General features: G+C 45.3%; 2 protein-coding genes across 2 annotated transcripts in view; one reads left to right on the forward strand and one right to left on the reverse strand.

The window, feature by feature from the left end:
- LOC309398019 (NADPH oxidase 5-like) overlaps positions 1-20702 on the reverse strand; it is a 38820-nt gene extending 18118 nt beyond the window's left edge. The window contains exons 1-7 of the mRNA XM_081964502.1: positions 20587-20702; positions 10409-10539; positions 8336-8486; positions 7566-7776; positions 5992-6226; positions 1499-1652; positions 515-690 (exon numbers count right to left, since the gene is read on the reverse strand). Coding sequence (XP_081820628.1) covers positions 515-690; positions 1499-1652; positions 5992-6226; positions 7566-7776; positions 8336-8486; positions 10409-10528 — 1047 coding nt within the window. The 5' untranslated portion in view covers positions 10529-10539; positions 20587-20702. The remainder of the gene's footprint in view (positions 1-514; positions 691-1498; positions 1653-5991; positions 6227-7565; positions 7777-8335; positions 8487-10408; positions 10540-20586) is intronic.
- Positions 12539-13722, forward strand: LOC309398213 (uncharacterized protein). The gene is made up of 2 exons (XM_081964884.1): positions 12539-12869; positions 13661-13722. Exons 1-2 carry the CDS (start codon positions 12575-12577, stop codon positions 13675-13677), a joined length of 312 nt encoding a protein of 103 aa, XP_081821010.1. The 5' UTR covers positions 12539-12574; the 3' UTR covers positions 13678-13722.
- Positions 20703-21721: the final 1019 nt, after the last annotated feature.

A 21721-nucleotide genomic window follows, 5' to 3' on the forward strand; every position in this document is an offset into this window, starting at 1 on the left:
CACATTACCCAGCCCACATTCATGCCTGATGAGGCCTAGAATCCACCGTCTCCATCAAGTAGCTTTCTTGGTTTGGCCATCGTGCTTTTTCCAAGGCTGCATTTTGCTGCTAAGGCCTTGCTTTGGCAAAACATCTGGATCGCATACTAGCAAGCAAAGTACTGTGCAAATGGGGAGACTATAGGGACTAACGGAGACTATGGGGAGCGATGCTCATCTCCATTTCAAGGCCATTGAGTAAGCACAAGGCCATGTGGCCATCATGACATCAGGGAGCGCTGTTATCTTCCCACCAAAGTGGTGGTACCTATTTATCTACTCACATTTGCATGCTTTGGAACTGCGATGTTGGCAGGAGCTGGGGTGAGGATGGGAGCTCACCTCATCATGTGGTGTTTGGGTCTGCCAGCTTTCCAGCCAACAAGCCCAGTCTCTTAAGAGCTGAACCACCATGCACCACCCTTTGTGGGGTGAAAAAAGGGCAAAATAAGCAAAGAAGGCAAGGTCATGTCACCTCAAAATGACCACTCCTGCGGACCAAGGTAGTGGAACACACGAGCATCAGGGAGATGAGGAGCTGCAGGAGGAGACCCGTCAGAGAGGCAGTTCCATGAATCCATCCAATGCCAGGCCGGGTGGTGAAAAGGTATTCCCAGAGACGATACCCTCCTTTGGCTTGAGACAGCCTCACTAGGGTGAAGGGAAAGACTGGGTAAGTAACTCCTTAAAACAGCCTTTTGCATTATGGGGACAATGCTGGGTTGCTCAGGTGTACTGGCTCCCAGTCCGTTTATGGTCCTAAATTCAGAATGCTGTTTCTGACTATTAAAACCTTCATGACTTAGGACCAGGTGCTTAAACGTTTTGCTGGCTGCCAGTCAAACATATTATTAGCAGGACAGATCACATCTTAAGTGAGACAGGGACTTCTTTGTGATGGCACCATAGCTGCTAGAGTCAGAGAGATCACCTCTTGTTTTAGAGGTGAGGTAGAGGAAGATGGAAGGGAGGAGAGAAGGTAGGAAGGGGAAGGGGAAGAGAGGAGTAGGGGAGAGGAAAGGGAAGAAGGAAGGAAGTAGAGAAGGGAGGGAGGGAGAAAAGAAAGGGGAAAGAAGGTGGTGTCAAAACAGACGAGGGATGGTAAACAAGGCAACCCAAATGGTATGTTATAAATGAAATGACAAATGTATAAGAATGATGAATGTAAAAAAGAATAATAACTATGTGAATGTATACCTATTATTGTATATGGAGAACAAAAAATAAACAACTTTTCAAAAAAACAACAACCTTGTTTTAGAAATTTTAGACCCTGTTTGAACTTGCTATACATTTGTGTTGTTTTTAGGCATCTGTGGCTTTTAATCTGGGGATATTTATTTTTCTATTTATATTTCAAATGTGTCATACTTTTTATAAAGTGCTCTGGGATAGCAATTAAAGCAATTAAATAACAGAAGAAAAACAATATGAAACAGAAAATCTGAGCAGCATTTACCAAAATTGATGATGTGAGCTCCCATGTGGAGGAGAGTTAGAGCACCCACCACGTAGCCCATCAGCTGATGCAGGATGACGTTCAGGTCCAGGGGCAAAACTTTAGCTATCCAGGTGGTCCTTAGCCAGGTGAGAGATCGGCGTAACATCAGCACCTGGGGACAGCAGGGGGGGGGAGAAAACAGCTGAATTGAGAGGGGCAGAAGGCACCAATTCCGATATTACAGCAGAGTAGGGAAATAACCTTGAAAAAGAAATGTACTCTAGTATGGCTATATAAAATTAGCTTTGAGCAATATTTCTCAGACTTGGTAACTTTCAGGGAGTTCAAGTCCACACTTCTTAAAATTACCAAGATTGGGAAACTGAGGCTTAGAGAAAAAGAATATAAAAGTTAAAACATATAAATAAAAACATATGTAAAATTTAAAAATATAAAAATGTTTTAAAAACCATCAATATTAAAAATTTGTGGGGACTCTGGAAAGAGTGCTGAGAAGAGCAAGAAAGAGGATTAGGGGACTGGAGGCCAAAACATATGAAGAACGGTTGCAGGAACTGGGTATGTCTAGTTGAATGAAAAGAAGGACTAGGGGAGACATGTTAGCAGTCTTCCAATATCTCAGGGGTTGCCACAAAGAAGAGGGAGTCAAGCTATTCTCCAAGGCACCTGAGGGTAGAACAAGAAGCAATGGGTGGAAACTAATCAAGGAGAGAAGCAACTTAGAACTGAGGAGAGTGAGAAAAATTAACCAGTGGAATGGCTTCTTTCCAGAAGGTGTGAGTGCTCCAAAACTGGAAGTCTTTAAGAACAGATTGTATAGCCCCCATGATGGCAAACCTACAGCATGCATGGGATTCAATGGGGCTTGTGCGCATATGCACAGGGAGTGGGAGGGCTGCAGGCGCATTCACGGAGGGCAGGGAGGGAATATGGGGGGGTGCGGCATGTCCACATGTGGCCCTTTTTGGTCCCAGGAGTCTGCAGGGAAGCCTACTAGGCCTAAAACAGGGCCCGGGAGGGTCACATGCCCATGTGCAGGGGGGGCGGGGGGTGTCACGTGTGCATTGCATTATGGGTGTGGGCAGGCGTGGTTAGCCATCCCTTCTACAGCCATTTGTCTGAAATGGTACAGGGTCTTCTGGTTGGGCAGGAAGTTGGACTAGATGATCTCTAAGGTCCCTTCCAACTCTGTTATTCCATGTTCTATGCTCATGATGGCGAACCTATGGCACATGTACCAGAGGTAGCACGCAGCGCCCTCTCTGACGGCAAGCGAGCTTTCCCCCCCAGTTCAGCTGCATTGTGCATGCACGTACACCTTCCGCCAGCCAGCTGTTATTCGCGTCTCTGCTGCACATGCGGGGGTGGGGTGCATGTAGCGGGGGCACATGCACATGGGTGGCAGGGCACTTGGGAGGGTTGCATGTGGGGGCATGGGGTGTGTGGGGATCATGCATGTATGTACGGAGGGTGGGCATGCAGGGGGGCCATTCAGGCATGCACAGGGCAGGGCGCATGCATGGGGCTGTATATGCATTGCATTTGGGGAGTTCGGACATGCATGTGTGCATTTGCGCACATTTGCACGCATTTGCGGTCATGCTTTGGGCACTCAGTGCGGAAAAGGTCAGCCATCACTGTTCTATGAGAAAGAGAAAGAGAGAGGGGGGGGGGTTTAGAAAGAAACCTGAAATTGCTCAGCCTTGGTTCTCTTTGCTATCAGCAGAGAAGGAGAGAAATGGTCCGGCTTTCAAGATCCTGTTGTTAGATTCTTCAACAATAGAGATGCTGTAATCCTGGAGTCTATTTTTTGACCTGGCTTATCTTGAAGGAGTGGCAGATCCTCATAGAACAGAAAAATTATTGATCTAAGATTCTTTTTGCATCCTTTTTTCAGTTTGACTATAATAGCCAGGAACACGTGATCCAATATGAAATCATCTAGGTAGCCTTGATTTACAATAATAATTGAGCCCAAAATTTCCATTGTGAAGCAAGGCAGTTTAGTGAGTTTTGTCCCATTTTATGACCTTTTTGCCGTAAGTGTTAAGCGAAATGTGTGGTTGTTAAGCTACATAAATCACTTTTTTCATTGAAATTGTAACTTCAAATGGTCCCTAAACAAACGATGTAAGTCAAGGACTCCTACTGTGCATTCCTGGGCTGGCCAGTTCAATACCTCCGGCATCTCCACTGCTCTGATTCATTCGGTTGTGACCAAATCAAACCCTCTTATGCAAAGCGTTCACAAGGCATCCAAAAGAGGCAAGGTGGCAGCTGCAATGATGTGATTTTGATTCTACTGTCGCAGCCACTACCTTCACCTTTTTCACCTCCTCCATGGATGAAGGACCCTACTTTTACTCTTTGGAAATTGCTCTGCCCTGGTCTACTCCATCACTGGCCACCCATCTCTGCAAGATGCTTTCTGGAAGGGGATGCAGAAAGGAATGGAGAACATAGCAACATCAGTCCCAATTTCGCAAGATTCGCATCTGGCTTTGCCCCAGAAGGTGGGAAAAGGAAGACGGAGGGTTAGAAGATAGAACACAAAAGGATAGAACACTTAGAGGTCTTCTAGTCCAATCCTTTGCTTGAGCTACGCCATTTCAGAGAAAGTGCTGTCTAATCTCTTCTTTAAAAACTTCTGATGAAGACCGCTCAAAACTTCTGGAGGCAAACTGTTCCGCTGACTGATTATTCTTACTGACATGAAATTTCTCCATAGTTTTAGGTTGGATCTCTCTTTAATAACCTCCTCCTATTTGTTACTTCTGGTCCTGCCCTCAGGCGCTTTGGAGATTAGGTTGACCCTGTCTTCTCTACGACTGTCGCTCAAGTACCGTAAGACTGCTATCATGTCACCTCTAGTTCTTCCCTTTGCTAGACGAAGCATACTAGTTCCCTGTTCATCACGTGGTTTATCTCCCAGACCATTTATCATCTTTGTTGCTCTTCTCTGCCCTCTTCCTACGCTCTCAACATCTTTTATGTATCACAGTGACCAAAACTGGACACAGTATTCCATGGCAGCAAATATCTGTAGAAAGGGTATAGGATGAGGATTTGTTCTCTGAGCTTTTGGGTTGGTTTCTGAACTGGTTTCGTTACCAGGCTAGGTAACATCTTCAGCGGAGTTTAGGAGACGTCAGGGTTGCTTTTCCTCTTTCCACACAAAGCCCTTATAAACAGACGGACACTGACACCCCCTACACTCCACTGAAGATGTTACCTAGCCTGGTAACAAAATGTTTGGAAATCAACCCAGAAGCTCGGAGAACGAACCTTCACCCTCACAGTATTCCACGTGTGGCCTTACTAATGCAGTACGTGATACTAACACTTCGCACAATCTTGATATTATCCCTCTGTTTGATGCAACCTAGTTCTGCATTGGCTTTTCTGGCAGCTGCAGCACAATTCTGGCTCATATTTAAGTGTTTGTCATTTTACGGTATCTGCCCTCCTCGTTACCCACTTTGAATGGGAATCCCAGTGTCAGGCCTGCAGAGGTTCCTTTAAGAATCTTTGGCCTGCCACACTTTCTTACAATTTCCTATGTGTTTCATTAGTGTAGTAGTTGGGAGGGGGGAATAGAAAGGAGTAGGATTGTGGAATGTATTGTTGTCATTCTTTTCTAGAAGCTCAAGGTCATCTTTTGTCTCTGCACCTCGACACCTGACTGGAAGCAGAGGGGTGTAGATGCCAGCGTGGAAGATGATGATTGGAACATGTGATGGATTATGGGGTGTGGGGATAGATCATGAACTTTCAACTGGGTGAACCCACAGGATGTACATTAGAGTTGAAATTTCATAGCATAATGCCAACATGTCTGTATTATTAAATTGGAACTTTAAGGATGATTCTGTTCTGGACTCTGATTTACTTTTGCATGGTATTTGGAATGCTGACACCCAGAGGATAAGTAGTAATTCTTTTAATTTTTAAAATTAAAGTTGGAAAGTAAAGCACCAGCCTCTGGCCTCATCTGCATTTCAAGGAAAGTCTCTGGGCTCAGTATTCCCACTTCTGGAAACCAGAAAGTGAGGGACCAGGACTGCTTGCCGCCTGTGCCAGAGGTGTTGGTGGCCACCGAGAGGAAGGGAAATAGTGCAGTTAGAAAATGAGCATTTTGTGACCCATTGCATACATAGTTCAATGTCTGTGACTGAAGGCATTTTGTCATGCATCCTTTCAAAGTTACAGACATGACCCGCCCCAGAACACTTCAGCAATAACTGCTCTGTTATAGAGATGTCTCCATCTCTAGGAATCGGGAAATGTTCAGCATTCTTTAAAAAATGATGCATGCAAAGCCATCGTTCTGGTGGCTTTGAGCAAAAATGGGCCACTGCAAAGTTATAATTTAAAACAAAGCTTGCATTTCCTAGTGAACAACGGTTACAATGTCGTTTTCCTCTCAAAACTTTCCCTGATGATCCCCGGCCTTGACAGGTTGGGATGTGGGATGCAGCCCCGTTCCCCACCAGTATGAATGCGCAGTTGAAGTTCAGGCACTGCCCACAGCCTCTGGCCACCACGATCCAAAGGCCAGAGCCAGCCTGCTTTAGGGCAGCCAAGATGAAGAGGATAATGTTCACACATGCATAGCTGCCCAACAGAAGAAGCTTGTTCTTGTTGTTGTGCCAATATACAGGACTCAGGATGTGTGGGGTTTGGCTCTTCCGGGGAGCTGTGGGAGGCTTTAGCCAACTTGCAGCACTGAAAGAGAAAGGAGAGAGGAGATAGTGACGTTTTCGGGGCTTTTCGGCATCCAGAGGGATACAGGAGGACTCAACACACAGAAGCCCAAAGGCTACTCTTCCCCCAAGTGCAGGGCAGGAAGCCATTCCTGAAGTCATACTAATTAAGACAGTTTCATTTACTAATTAAATTTAATAAATAAAAGCCCATGTTTTCTTGGCACATGTAATCTGGTTGATTAATGTTCTTAGGGCTTGTAATGATACACAGATATATCAGGGGTGGGTTTCAGACGGCTTGACTGCCGGTTTGCTCGTGCGCACATGCGCACTGGATGCGTGCTGTGTGCACATGCGCAGTTCAATGGAAATTGTTCTGCATATGCACAGAACTAAAAAAAGGAGATGCCGATGGCGGTGACTGGGAACCAGTTTGGGGGCGTGGCCAGCCTGGGTTGCTGCTGGTTCTGTGACCCAGGCCGGCATTCCACTACTAGTTCGGCCGAACCGGCTGAACTGGTAGGAACCCACCTCTGATATATATATGGTTGTAGAGATTAGCGTGCTGTATGAAAGCTGTCAACATGAGACACTACCTTTGGACTTCCAGGTTGTTCAACCTGATCCTGGCTGCAGAATTCCCCGGCTTCAGTCCCTTCTGTAACGGTTGTGCTGGTTTTCTCCCAGATTCCCCAGAAAAGGGAGCTTTCAAAGCGTTCCTGAAACCATCCTAATGGGTTTTATTGGGCTTCTTTCAACCTCACCAAATGAGTTGCTGCCATTCCAGGGTGAGAAAAGGATTCACTTATAGGTTGAAAAGGAGTGGCTGATTTCCAATTACTGTTCTACAGGTACTATTAGCAAGAAGGTCTTGTTCCCCCTCAAGGCATCACTACCCTTCAGACACTCTAAGGGTCCAATTCAATCCTCCGTGTTACATTTGGAAGGAGGTGCCACTTCAGTCCCAGGTCCAGCTTCAAGGGGCAGTTCAGTCAAAGCTTCCTGCCAACATCCCCTCCCCCACGTCCCAAAACTCCCCTTGGGGGATGTTTCTCAGATTAAGCAATTGGATAACAGAATGCCAGAATACCAGATTTCAATGACTTCTCTCTTCACCTGGACTCCAACTACCAAAGCTGTCATGGTAGTGAAAAGATGTCTGCTACAAGACAGCACCTCAGGTGACAGAACCTCCGCCCAGGACAAATATATAAGTGTCAGAAACCAAACAGAACGGATGAACCAGCTGAAGTTTGTCAATCATTTTCATGCTCCTGATAGGTCCAAAGAACTGGGATGGCACAGAGCGTGAAATGTCCTTCATTGGAAATGACTGATGTTGACCTGATTCAAAATACCTGATTGTTAAGTTCTCCATGATTTCTGGAAAACGCTGCAGTTCCCCTCGGAGCTCCTCAAAGGTTATGGATCCACTGTTATCAGAGTCTGCTGACTCAAAAAGAGCCATGGTCAGGTGATCTAGCTTCTCTTCAGGCAAAGATATTGAGCTCTCTTTCAAGCATGATTTTAAGACCAGGCGTAATTCATCGGGTTCAATGGAGCCGCCACCTGTAAGAAAACAAATCCACTTGGCTTGGTGTAAGTTCCCATGACAGGTTTTATGTCCTCATCTTCTGCGGCCCGGTTCATGGTAACGGTCTTTGTTCCAAGGGTTGGGGACCCCTACTCTAGATTAAACTGGGACATATTATACCCTTTACATAGTATTTCAGAATCAATCGTCTTTCCCCAATAGATTCTAACTCCTTGCTGATCTTACAAATGAGCAGCCTATCTCATAATCTGCGTTTGATGAAGGTTTAGTCCAGCATTTGAAGATCTCTCTCAGATACAGAGGTCACACTCAGAACGTTTTGGCGTCAAGAGTTGACAAGGGTTTCTGCATCAATTGATAAGTGGCATTTCTTGAATTTTTCAGTGTTCATCACTCAAAGGCATTGATCTGCTGATAAAAATACACAGCTATAATACTGTCCCAGATACAAAAGCAGAAGCGCTGGAGGCTGTTCTAGGAGGCACAACTGTTGGCAGCCAAACAAGGACCTGAAAAGCAAAATCTCATTTTGATAAAACACGGGTTATCGGATTCATCCGTTTGGAACTTTACCATCCACATCGTAGACCTGAAAGAGGAACCGGAGCTTGTCAGTTTCACTCCCATGGATCAGCAGTTTTAAGGTGTTCAGGAGCTCATCCAGGCTGATGGTTCCACTTTCATCAGAATCAAACAAAGCGAAGAACCGGTCACCAAAAAAAGACTGTGAGAGAGGAAGTTGGAGAAGGTTTGAGAAGTTGGAGGTGGGACTCCAGAAGTCTCTATTGTCTTGAAGCCTTGATTTAGAAATAAGTGATCCAATCTCTGAAACACTAAATGACAGGGGTTATGTTCATATGGACCATGATAAATACAACTATATAAACCCGCCTTAGAGGGGAGGCCTTGAGGTTTGTTTGTGGAGATTCTCAGTCATCCAGGCCACAGTTATCTCAAAGGTGCCTTTTTTTTTTTCCTTCAAAAGGCAACTGGACTGTTTTTTTCCTTGTGGAAGAAGAAGAAAATGTGTCACTTCTCATCCAAGAAGCTTCATCAGTTCTGATGGGGGAAGGGTGGGAGGATAGGTACTGACAGTTGAGACATGGCGGAGGGGGGGGATGGAAGAATTGATTCCTTTGAGATTGCTTGTTTTCTTGCAGACGTTTCATTACCCAAACTGGGTAACACCATCCAAGGATCATATTTATTTGCAGTCATCTGATGATTTGCTCTCTCTGAGAGCTTTTGAGGCCACTTGAGGGTTTATCTGTGCCCCCAATATCACCTGAATCAGGGTGCAATTGGTTGTAGGATCTTCTTGGAACAGCTGCAAGGACCGTGTTGCAAACTGGAGATAGGTGGTATCTTATCCCTCCCCCTCTGTTGGGGGAGGGGTGTTCAATTCCAACATAGATGGATTCCTTCCAATCCCCCTCCCCACCATCAGAACTGGTAAAGTTTCTTGGATGAGAAGCGAAATGTTTTCTTCTTCTCCCTCAAGGAAAAAACAGTCCAATTGCATTTTGAAGAAAAAATTGCACCTTTAAGGTGCTTTTTTGAGGCTTGTAGTATATGTTCCAGACAAATTAACAGCTATAGCTCTTGAAAACAAATGAGAAAGGCAGATGTATTAGTCAAGCATCTAAATATGGATAAAACTCTTGTCTCTGTAAGTGGCTGAAATAGGGCATGATAGGCCAAAAGATTTTCAACACAGGCTAAGTCACAAAATGCACCCAAAATCTAGGACTCATGACTTCCGTGGAATTGAAATGTCATAAAACTTTTTATGACAAAAATTGTCATAAAGGATTTTATGACATAATACAAAATGTCATAAAATAATTCCTGTGGCTCACTGCTAATGTTTATCATATATTATGAATAGAACATATATTAGGCTTCCTTCAAGGTCGATGCATCTCTGAATAGCTGCCAGAATGTTTAAGAATTCTTTCAGTCCCTTAGAAGTTCTCCCTTTGTTGAAGGTGCTGAGGAATGGTGAGGAAACCTCCCTGAAACGGTGAGCCCAGCAGTCACAGGTTGCCTAGTATTAAATTAGAGACTCACAGAAAATGCTTGAAAAGAGTCCAAATCAAGATGAAAAAAAAAACCGCCTCATGTTTTAAACCCCTGTTATTCAGTGTGTTCCTCAACTCTCTTGACTTTCCCTCTGAGCGGCCCTTCGTTCTTTATCCTATGGCTTCTTGGACTTCTGCTAAGATCTGTGGTAAATTGATGGAGACTCTGCAGGATGCTTGTATTTTCTGTGAATTATAGGTGGGCACTTCCCCAGATTTTTATGTTTTTGGCTAATTGTTTTAATTATTTCAATATTCTAATATAAGTGTCAAAGTTGTTTTAACTTGTGAACTGTTTAAAATCACGTAAGTGAGATAGGCAGCTATAGAAATTGGAATAATGAATAAATAAATGTTTTTAAAAAATCTGTTTCCCCCTCCCATCTTTCTGTCTCTTCGTTTGGTCTCTCGACTTTAAGTAGCGTATCAAATGCATGGATCAATTCTTCAATTCTATCAAGGAAGAGAGGAAATAAAACATTGCGGTACTTTTTGCTTGCCATAGTGTCATTCCGAGTTGGGGCACATCTCTCTCACCCACACAGCTCAGCCAGACACAACTTGCCTCCTTCACTTTAAGTGCCGTTTTGAATTGTTCCAAGCTGATTTCTTTATTGTCACCAGCAATATTCTCAAACTGCTTGGCTACCCACTTGAGCCACTTTGTGTTGTCATCCAGGTTCATGGTTGTTAGTCCTACAAGGTAGATAACAAAACAACAGAGTTGAAAGGGACCCTGGAGATCTTCTAATCTAGTCCAATCCCCTTCTCAAGCAGGAGACCCTAAACCAGGGGTGTCCAAACTTGGGAACTTTAAGACTTGTGGACTTCAACTCCCAGAATTCCCCAGCCAGCTGCTGGCTGGGGAATTCTGGGAGTTGAAGTCCACAAGTCTTAAAGTTCCCAAGTTTGGACACCCCTGCTTTAGGGCGTTTAGCGTTTCTCGATTGGGCGACTTTTAAGACACGTGGACTCCAACCCCCAGACGGCCGTTGAAGTCGCCACGGGTGGGGAATTCTGGGAGTTGAAGTCCACAAGTCTTAAAGTTCCCAAGTTTGGACACCCCTGCCCTAAACCATTCTGGACAAATTGCTGTCCAACCTCTGTCTTGAAATCTTCCAGAGCTGAACCACCCACGACTTCTGAAGGTAAGTGTTAGATATTAGCATATATCGGGGCAAGTCTCCTCTCTGGTCCGCTGCTACAGCGGGAAACAGGTATCGTTCTGATTGGTCGAGGGGCGTACCCGATCCCTATAAAAGGGGAACCCTCCGACCACAGAGCAAGCTGGATCACTACTACTACTAATAAAGAGCTGTTAAGTCACTTCGTGTCCGCAGTCTGTTCTCTCGTTGCCCAGATCTAACATTGGCGACGAAGGTGGGATCGAGAGACAGATAGGACAAAGAACGCTACCTCCAGAATCTCCGGAATTGATCCAGCCTAGGAATTCGGCAGAAATTCCGGCAGCCATCTCAGGTCACCACAGCGCGGCAAATTCAAGCGAGAGAAGATGGCGATGCACACTCCCCCCGCTCCATTCGACCCAGAGAACGACGAATGGGAAGCCTTCATGATTCGTTTCGAGTGCTTCCTCGAAGCGAACGAATACACAGGGATCACCGAAGCCCGGAAGAAAAACATCTTCCTCGGCTACTGCGGAAAGGAAGTCTTCAACACGGCCAGAGACCTCACCGCGCCTACTCCGATACAGGCAGTATCATGGGCGGCGTTGCAACAGGCTCTACAGACTCATTACGCGCCAAAACCTTCCCGCCATGTTTGCCGCCAAGCATTCAACACGAGGAACCAGAAGGCGGGAGAATCTATCAACCAGTACGTTGCAGCCCTATGAAAAGCAGCCACACATTGTGGATTCCGAGACCTGGATGAGCAGATTATGGATCGACTCGTTAGCGGGCTGAGAGACATTTCCCTACAAAAACGGCTGTTAGCCAAAACCAATTTAAGCCTACAGATTGTACTCGACGAGGCAAGAGCTTCAGAAGCAGCAGACAGATCAGCGGAGACCATTCAACGCGGATTCAACACAGGCCAGCCAGCGCCGAGACACACCAGAGTCCACTACGAGGACACCATTCCAGATTTCGGGGATCCCGAGCTCGAGGAAAGTCACCTGATGCGGAGCAGTCACGTGAGACCTGGGGGGAGACCCGGATCCCGTTTGCCGCCCTGCGCAAGCTGCGGAGGGAATCACCCCCGGTCTACCTGGAGGTTCAGGAACGTTGTTTGTTCGCACTGCAACAAACTTGGGCACATCGCACGAGTGTGCCGGAGCGAAGTCCCTGCCTCACGGCAGCCACCCATGTACCGCCAACAGAAGCCCAACCCAGGGGCTTGGCGAAATCAAAAAGGGCGCCCAGAGAGAAATCCACAAGTGTTTACCCAGAGAGAAAATTCCCAAAGAGCTGAGCGAACGTATCCCCAGAGAGATTACTCACAAGGAGCTGAGCGAGCGTATCCCCAGAGAGACTACACACAAAGAGCTGAGAGAGCGTTCTATCAAGACGCTCAACGAGAGTATTTTCAGGATACAGATGATGAGATAGAGTTGACCCAGAGAGAAGAATTGCGAACGTATCTCACATCAATAAGCCAGGTCCGCACCAAGTGGCCTAAAAAGCTGAAAGTCACAGTCCTCTTGGAGGGCTCACCTTGCGAGCTGGAAGTTGACACAGGATCATCCCTGACGATCATTTCATGGGCATCCATGAAACAGGCTATCCCTAGCCTCAAAAAGAGCCAACTACGCGTTCCAGACATCCTGCTACGAGACTACCAGGGGAACCGAGTCCCCATCGTAGGCCAAGGCACGTTCCAGATCCGTTTCAAGGACATCGTAGCCCAGCTGCCCGTGACCATCGCCAGCGCACCATTACAAAACCTCCTAGGACTGGATTGGTTCGAATCCTTGGGGCTAGAAGTCACCGGAATCAACGCCGTGGAAAACAGCAGCGCTGAGCAGATTTTTAAGGAGTTCGAGGATGTGTTCAGCCCCGGTCTTGGTAAGTATGTGGGTAAACTGATATCATTCAATTTAGACCCCAAAGTAGCGCCAATCCGACTTAAACCGAGACGAGTGCCCTTTGCACTCCGCCCAAAAATAGATAAGGAAATAGATAAGTTAGTGGAGCAAGGAGTCCTTGAGCCGGTGGATCACGCGCGCTGGGAAACACCCATCGTGACCCCAGTCAAACCAGACGGATCAGTCCGCATCTGCGCGGACTATAAATGCACAATTAATGTCGCGCTACAACAGAGCGCATATCCTGTGCCTGTAGTACAGCACTTATTGCACTCGTTGGGGCCAGGAAAGGTATTTGCTAAATTAGACATGGCACAAGCTTACCAGCAACTGCCAGTTGATAGCGCCACAGCGGAGGCCCAAACTATAGTGACGCATAGAGGAGCATTCAAATGCAACCGGCTACAATTCGGTGTGAGTATTGCCCCAGGATTGTTCCAGAGCATCATGGAACGACTTTTGCAAGGGATACCGGGAGTCGTCCCCTATTTTGACGACATCTTGGTGTCCGCTGCAAACGAGGAGCAATTAAATAAAAGAGTCAGAACTGTTTTGGCCAGAATCAGAGAAAAGGGTCTCCGCCTCAAAAAGGAAAAATGCCAAATTAACGTGCCTAGCGTAGAATTCCTGGGTTATAGAATCGATGGTCAGGGAATACACCCCACTTCAAAGAAAATTAAGGCGATCCAGGACGCCCCCACACCACGAAATCAGACCGAGTTGCAGGCCTTCCTCGGACTACTTAACTTCTACAGCATTTTTCTGAGGCAGAAGGCGACCGTTGCTGAGCCACTACACCGTCTACTCCAGAGGAACGCACCATGGAAATGGGGACGATCCGAAGCTGCAGCTTTCGCCGGAGTAAAGCGCCTGCTCACCACTGACTCGCTGCTTGTCCAATACAGCCAGACCCTACCGCTGGTATTGACCTGCGACGCATCACCCTTCGGAGTTGGAGCAGTCCTCAGCCACAGGATGCCCGACGGAAAAGAAGCACCCATCGCCTTCTACTCCAGGACTCTTTCATCGGCCGAGAGGAATTACAGCCAAACGGACAGGGAAGCGCTAGCTGCTGTAGCTGGAGTAAAACGTTTCCACGAATACCTCTACGGCCGCAATTTTGAACTGATTACAGATCACAAACCGCTGTTGGGACTTTTGGCGGGAAACCGCCCCACTCCGGTCTCCCTTTCTCCACGCATGACCAGGTGGACTGTTTTCCTGGCTGCGTACTCCTACAAGTTAATTCATCGACCGGGCTCCACTCTCGGACACGCAGACGCACTCAGCCGTTGCCCATTACCCGACATTCTGCCAGACCCCACTCCAGAAGTACCGGTATTGCTCATTGACTGTTTGGACTCTGGACCGGTTTCTTCATATGACGTTCCAAGGTTCTCCTCTAAAGACAATTTAATAAAGCAAGTTCAAACTTGGGTTTGGAGGGGGTGGCCGAAGGGAAACGTGGGCCCGGAATTCAAAGTGTTTTGGTCAAAACGGGACGAACTCTCAGTGTTACAAGGTTGCTTATTGTGGGGGGATCGAGTTGTTATTCCGTATGCTTTACGTAGGAATGTATTAGATGCTTTACATATGGGTCATCCGGGGATTGTTAGGATGAAGGCGTTAGCAAGAAGTTACGTTTGGTGGCCAAACATGGACAAAGAAATAGAGGAGTGGGTGGCCACTTGCGACCCATGCCAAGAATCGAGACCAGCACCCCCGGAAGCGCCCGCCACAGAATGGGAGAAACCTAAAGCACCCTGGTCGCGAATACACATCGACTTCGCAGGGCCATTCCAAGGTCAGATTTTCCTTATAGTTGTGGATGCATACTCAAAATGGCTAGAAGTAGTCCTAATGACTTCAACCACGGCAGAGGCAGTCATTAAGGTTCTACGGCGACTTTTCGCCACTCATGGCCTGCCCGACCTCCTGGTCTCCGATAATGGGCCCCAGTTCACGGCCATGCAATTTGAGACATATCTAGCAGGACAGGGGATTCGGCACGCCCTCGTCGCGCCATTCCATCCGGCATCAAATGGACAGGCGGAGAGAATGGTGCGATTCGCAAAAGAGGCCCTCGCTAGGATGGGTCCAGGTGATTGGCAAACACGCATTGACCATTACCTCTTAATTCAGCATATCACCCCAAGTGCAACGACGGGTAGGAGCCCCGCTGAACTACTCATGGGCCGCCGTCTACGGTCTCACCTGGACCGTCTTCACCCAAATTACTCTGCCACAGCTCCCCCAGACTCCACAAGCAAAATTCGGTCTTTTAGCATAGGGGATTCAGTATACGCCCACAACTATGCAGGGGGAACATTGTGGATGCCGGCAAAGGTCATTGGCATCACGGGTCCACGATCGTATCTGCTGGAGCTGGAAGATGGGCGGAACTGGAAAAGGCACATCGATCAACTTCGGGGTCGCCTAGCACACTCAGACCTTCGAAACGAAGACGAGAGTTTCCTGCCAACGGAAAGTCAGCCACGCGAGAGCCCCATCATAGAGAACTATGACACCTGCGAACCCAGGTCGGAACAAGAGATCGAGCACGAAGCAGAGCAAACCCCAGACAACACAGCCGAGCAGACTCCGGAACGCCCTAGCAACGAAGGCACGAAACCTCCCGAACGTGAAACAGGAAAAGCATCCGATCCTGCAACCACTTCTAACCAACCCGAACTGCGACGCTCCTCCCGAGTAAGGCAAACCCCAACATACCTAAAAGACTATGTTACTAACCGCAACGTTCCGTCTAGGAGGGGAGGGGTGTTAGATATTAGCATATATCGGGGCAAGTCTCCTCTCTGGTCCGCTGCTACAGCGGGAAACAGGTATCGTTCTGATTGGTCAAGGGGCGTACCCAATCCCTATAAAAGGGGAACCCTCCGACCACAGAGCAAGCTGGATCACTACTACTACTAATAAAGAGCTGTTAAGTCACTTCGTGTCCGCAGTCTGTTCTCTCGTTGCCCAGATCTAACAGTAAGCCATTCCACTAATTAATTGTTCTTACTTCAGGACATTTATCTTTACTTCTAGGTTGAATTTCTCTTTCATAAGTTTCTATCCATCACTTCTTGTCCTGTCCTCAAATGATTTGGAGATTAGGTTGACCACCTTCTTTCTGTGCTAGCCCCTGAAATAGAAGACTGCTGGTATGTTACCTAATCCTTCTCTTTGCTAGACCAGACCAGTTCCTGCAATCATTCATATGTCTCAGCCTCCAGATCCCTAATTGTCTTTGCTGCTCTTCTCTGCAATCTTTCTAGTCTCAACATCTTTTTTTTTTGTACCCTGGTGGTGACCAGAACTGGATGCAGTATTCCAAGTGTGGTCTTATCAAAGCAGTATATAGGGGTATTAATAGTTCTCATGATATTGGTGGTGTCCCTCTGTTGATGGAGCCCAGGATTTAATTGCCTTTTATGGCAGCTATAGCATACAGTACACTGCTGGCTCAGTGGTTGTCTACTAGGTCTCCTAGATTGCTCTCACAGCTCTTGCTGTTGAACCACCTATGTTACTCTTGTGCATTTGGTTTTCTTACCCAAGTTTAAAATCTTACTTTTCTCACCACTGAATTACGTTTTGTTGGCTAGGTTCCAGTGTTCAAATCAGTCAAGATCTTTCTGGCTCTTGAGCTTCTCTTCTAAAGTGTTGGCTATTCCCCCCAGCTTGGTGTCATCTGAAAATGTGATGAGTTTCCATTTTATCTCATCTAAATTGTTTATACAGTAAAGCTGTTGAAGAGTACTGGGCCTAAGAAGAAGCTTGGGTTACCCCACTTCAGCAGATGTGCTATAGTTCTGTTGAGGACCACACATCAAGTGCAGTTTGTCAGCCAGTTATGAATCCATTTGGTGGTGATGCAGTCCATCCCACATCTTATCAAGAAGTAGGCTGTGGTCTACTTTGTCAAATGCCTTATCAAAGTCCAAGTATATTACACAGGCAACATTTCAGGTCAACTAGTCACTCTTATTCTGCAATAAGAATTTAATTTTTGGAAATTGAGTCCATACATTTTCAAGTGGCCAAGGTTGAGAAACACTTTACTGCACTGTACTGCAAATGAATAAAAATATGAATATAAAGGAGATAAAAAATTCAGTTGGGACTAAGCTTCCAGGCAAGAACATCAGAAGATTCTGGATTATGATTAAAACTTGAGTGCTTGCTTAGTGCAGAGGAGCCATTCTGAGGCTCATCAAGAGACTGTGATGCTCACATTTGCTTTTCATTTTTACTGGAACCGGATGAGGCCAGCTCCAGCTTCACAAGAAGGCTGATTAGGAACTGGCTAGGTGTGACAAACATTAGGAGACACCGACATTGAAGAGACTTCAGAAAAACACAGAAAAAAGAAAAAAGCAGTAATGGTGCACTGTCTGAGCCAGCATACCCATTCAAGAGTTTATGATGGCACAGTGGATAGAATGCAGTACTGCAGGCTGACTGCTGGCTGCCAGCAGTTCGATTCTCACCAGATCAAGGTTGACGCAGCCTTCCATCCTTCCGAGGTCGGTAAAATGAGGACCCAGTTTGTTGGGAGCAATATGTTGACTCTGTAAACCACTTAGAGAGGCTGTGAAGCACTATATATGGTCTAAGTGCCATATACAATTTATACTTTAAATAGGACAAGGTCCAAGAAAAGAAAAAGCAATGTCTGAGGCTGAAAATTATGTGTAAAAAACTTGACAAGAAGCCATCTTTTTGAAATTTCTAACCAAACTGGAAGATGGGCCAAAGTTGTAGGGTGCCAGAATATGACTTTGACTCGGGTGCCAAAATGGCTAGCTGGCCCTGGACAAGGCTGAGGGTCAGTCATTAGAAATTTAGTCCAGACCAAATTAGAGGCACTAGCTGAATGGGTTACAAACTGGCTGCATCCTGTTGCCTTGGATGCTGAATGTATTAAGGGCCCATTTCCTGCTTTTTATTGTTAACTGGCCTAGTATCTTAGCTGGTCCATATATTTATTTTGGAAGTTGTTTTTAATTTCTGTTTTAATATGCTTTTTATTGAGTTAATTGCAGTAAGCTTTTTAATTATAAGCCATCCAGACTCATTTATTGGGATGAGCGTATAGAAATTGGATGAACAAACACACTCCTAAGTGGTCCAAATAGCAGCCTGCCTGGTCATGAGAATGCAGGTAGCTGCTGTCCTTCAGTTCTCTCTGGATGACCCACCAAGGGATTCCTGCAGTCTGTTCCATATTGGGCTTCCTTTGACAAAAATCTGCAAACTTCAGGAAGGGCTTCAAATGTTTAAGGCTCTCCTTGGGTTGCCTTGTTGGCATCTCTTCTCTTTATGGATGCTGCAGAATTTTCAGATCCTTCAATACCTGAAAGTTTCCTCTTCTCATAACAGGCATTCTGGATCCTAAGATTGTCTTTCAAAGCTGTTAAGATTTATTTAGTCCATTGATTTAATGCCCACTCATCAGACAGTGCTTGGTGGCTTACGAGAGCGTTTAAACATTAACATTGGAAGAAAACAAAAAAAGAAAATCATAGCAATAAAAAGACCACACCCAGGGAAATGCAGGTCTCAGGTTTCTTAAATCTAACTCTTATTGTCTTCCCCGCCCCACTTAAAATTGAGCTGCTTTGACTACTGCTGACTAGATAGGTTAACTGACAGTAGCAGCTAGATGGCTCTGGGCCATTTCATTGAATCACCTTCTAAGATCTTTTGTTTGCTCCCTTTGGTGCATTGTAAGAACAGAGATGAAATGTGTGTAGGTGGCAGATGAAACGACCGCAGCTGCCAAAGAGGGTTGAGCTTCATCATTCTTTTCTAGGGATGTGAAGTCGGGGTGGCAGCTGTGACCACACAACTGAACCCTTACCTCCATATGGGACTTTGATCACAAGATTGCCAACCCTCTTGGTATTTTCCACTCCTCCCCCAGGACATTCCTACTTGTGACTCTCCAGGTGTTAATATTCTATAAACTAAGGGTTATTCTACAGACAGACAGACAGACAGACACACACACACACACACACACACACACACAGACAGACACAGACACCTTCGTCAAGAGAAAAACCGAGGATGCAGAGAGTCAGATGACACAGATAATACCAATAACACTGCATCAACTCTACAGGACAGATCCTGTGAGAATGTCAGGACTTTCCATTTGGGCCTTATGGAGTGCAACGACTGTAAGAAATTACTATAGTACATAATTCATGGGAAGCGTCTGTTCAATCCCATGGTTTGATTGGCAAATTTTGGAAATGTTAACCATAATGGAGTGCAGAGAGCAAGAGAGCCCAGGATTCTAGGGTTGGGGCTGGAATGACCAAAGGGAGAATAAAGAAGAAGGACAATGTCTCTTGATCTTGGTCACTTATCACTAGCATTTGCCTTTTTGTTGTTTGTTTTTGCAACCGCATCACACTTTTGGCTCACAGTCAGCTTGGGAATCACAGCAGAAGCATAAAGACTCCAGGGATCATCCCAATGGAACTTCACAAAGGTCACTCACAAATGTGAATTTAATGAGGCATGTTATTTCAACAAATAATGGTGACTAAAACCTTCATAGCATTTGTCGCCCCAGCTGAGAATCTTATGGACAGAGTTTGCATTCCACACTGTAATTGTCAGGAGATTAGAGGAAGCATTTTTCTTTGTTGTCATTGTTGAATTCAGTCAATTTGGTTAACATTTTATCTCTTGGTACACGCTGTGTAATTTACAGCTAAATGATGCTATTCTTATTTATATAGTTCCATCTTATTGCCATTTTACAGCATTATCTTGAGACTATATATTAGATTCTGTCTGTGAGCAGGGATTATTTTAACTGCCACATTCCCTCCATGAATTCATTCCTAATGCTGAGGGGATTGTGTGCTGCTTAAATTAGTACAACTATAGAGCCATAATATCCATATTTTCTAACTCTCAGAAAAGGAGCACAAGAATTCTGCTTCCCTTTCTGGACAAATTCTACTTGTAGAATAACAAACTCAAACCAAAACTGCTACTGTACTTCAGAATTATGAACAAGGGACTGCAACAGACATGTGAAAAACAGGGGAGTTCCCACCTCAATTTGCTTTGTGATCTGCTGAGCCCAGAAGTCACCAGGACCAGATTAGGTACTGTGGGATGACCAAATGAGAAGTCACTGCACAGAGCTCAGGTTCAAAGCTTTCCATGCTGAAAGCTGCAGCAACTTTGAGAATGAGACATTTTGTGCAGTGAAAGATATTACAAAGATGGTCATTTTGTACATGCAAAATCAATTGCTTTGCCTCCATGTAGCTTGGAAGAAAGCCACAGTTTTTAAAGAAAGAAGATACTGATTTTTTTCTTCTTAAAAAACTCAATTATTTAAGCACCTTGATCATTTACGTAGTGTGAAAATCTTCTCACAAAGTCAAGTAATAACATAATCTTTCACAAAATTAATATGCTCCATTTTCCTTCTCATGGAAAATGCCCAAATAATAGGCAGTCTTGAACTTTGCTCAAATCACAGAATTGGCAGAATTACTTGAAACCTCCTACCCAAAGGCTGCAGCTTTCTCTCACTCATCTCAGCTGAATCCATAAGACTCAAATCACATTTATTCTGAAGAAAAAGACTTAGAATAAATGAGTCTGGATAATTCAGACACAAAATGCAAAATGCATTGAAAAAGATAGGAAAGGATTACCTGAAATTCCCGTGCCAGAGGCTTCTTTGTCTAGCTCTGTGAAACCTTCCCCAAATAATTTATAGAACTTCTTTTTGACACATATAAAAAGACATGAAGTACACTGAACTAAATATCGCCGTGTAGCATTCCGTACCTGCTCTGCAGTAGTCAGCCACACTCCCCTGTTCAAGAGAAGCTTGCTTAAATTTATGCCACACTCCTGTAACAGGTGCTGCTGACTAGCTAAATGCAAAAGCCACTCAGGAGAGGCCAAAACATAATTAATTCAGATAATACTTTTCAATTAAAAGAAACAAAGCTTCTTTGCTTGTTCAATTAATTTGTTCTTCACTAATTCATTGAACTGAGTAACACGGCAAAAGGACCAAAAATAATTTGTGTTCTACATGAGCATAAATCTTTTTAACATTTCAAATAAAGTTTCCATAGAATCTCTTTCCCTGGGGTTACATTATTCATCTTGAATTTTAGTGTCTTAAAAGATGCATTTCACACTTTACTTCTATCTGTTTAGGCTTAACACAGGGGTGTCAAACTCAATTTCATTGAGGGTTGCATCAGGGTTATGTTTGACCTCGGGGGGGGCATGGACAGGGTGGGCGTGGCTAGCTTGGCGTCACAAGCGCTCTGCCAGCGAAAACGGGCTCCTCAGTTCTGTTTTTGGCTGCAACAGCCTCCTTTGCCAGCGAAAATGGAGGTCGCGTGTGGCCCTCCCGAGCTCTATTTTTGCTAGCAGAGGTCATGTGGGGCGGTCCTTCACTGTTTTCAGGGTGGCCCCAGGGGTCAGATCTAAGCACCCCATGGGCCGAATCCAGCCCCTGGGCCTTGAGTTTGACATCCCTGGTTTAACACGTATCCAATGTACAAGATTTTTTTTATCCTATCAAGTATGGATTAATGATGCTATCAGCAAGATAAGTCCACAAATCCACAAATCGCCTTCTGGGTTCCTTTTCTGAGAACAAAGAACAATGAATAATAACCATCAATCCCAGAAGCAGCTGCCAACTTCCTAGACACTCTTCTTGCGGTCATTATTCAGCAGGAACTATAAATAATCATTCAGTTAATCCAATGACAAGAACAGGATTTTCTGAAATGATCTTTAACATACAACTGTTAAATTAATTCT

This window comes from Natrix helvetica (assembly GCF_964273705.1).
Source record: "Natrix helvetica genome assembly, chromosome: 12".
Lineage (NCBI taxonomy): Eukaryota > Metazoa > Chordata > Lepidosauria > Squamata > Natricidae > Natrix > Natrix helvetica.

Excerpts from the sequence above, each read along its gene's own strand:
- LOC309398213 (XM_081964884.1), top strand. The coding sequence starts at position 12,575 with ATGAAACAGGCTATCCCTAGCCTCAAAAAGAGCCAACTACGCGTTCCA.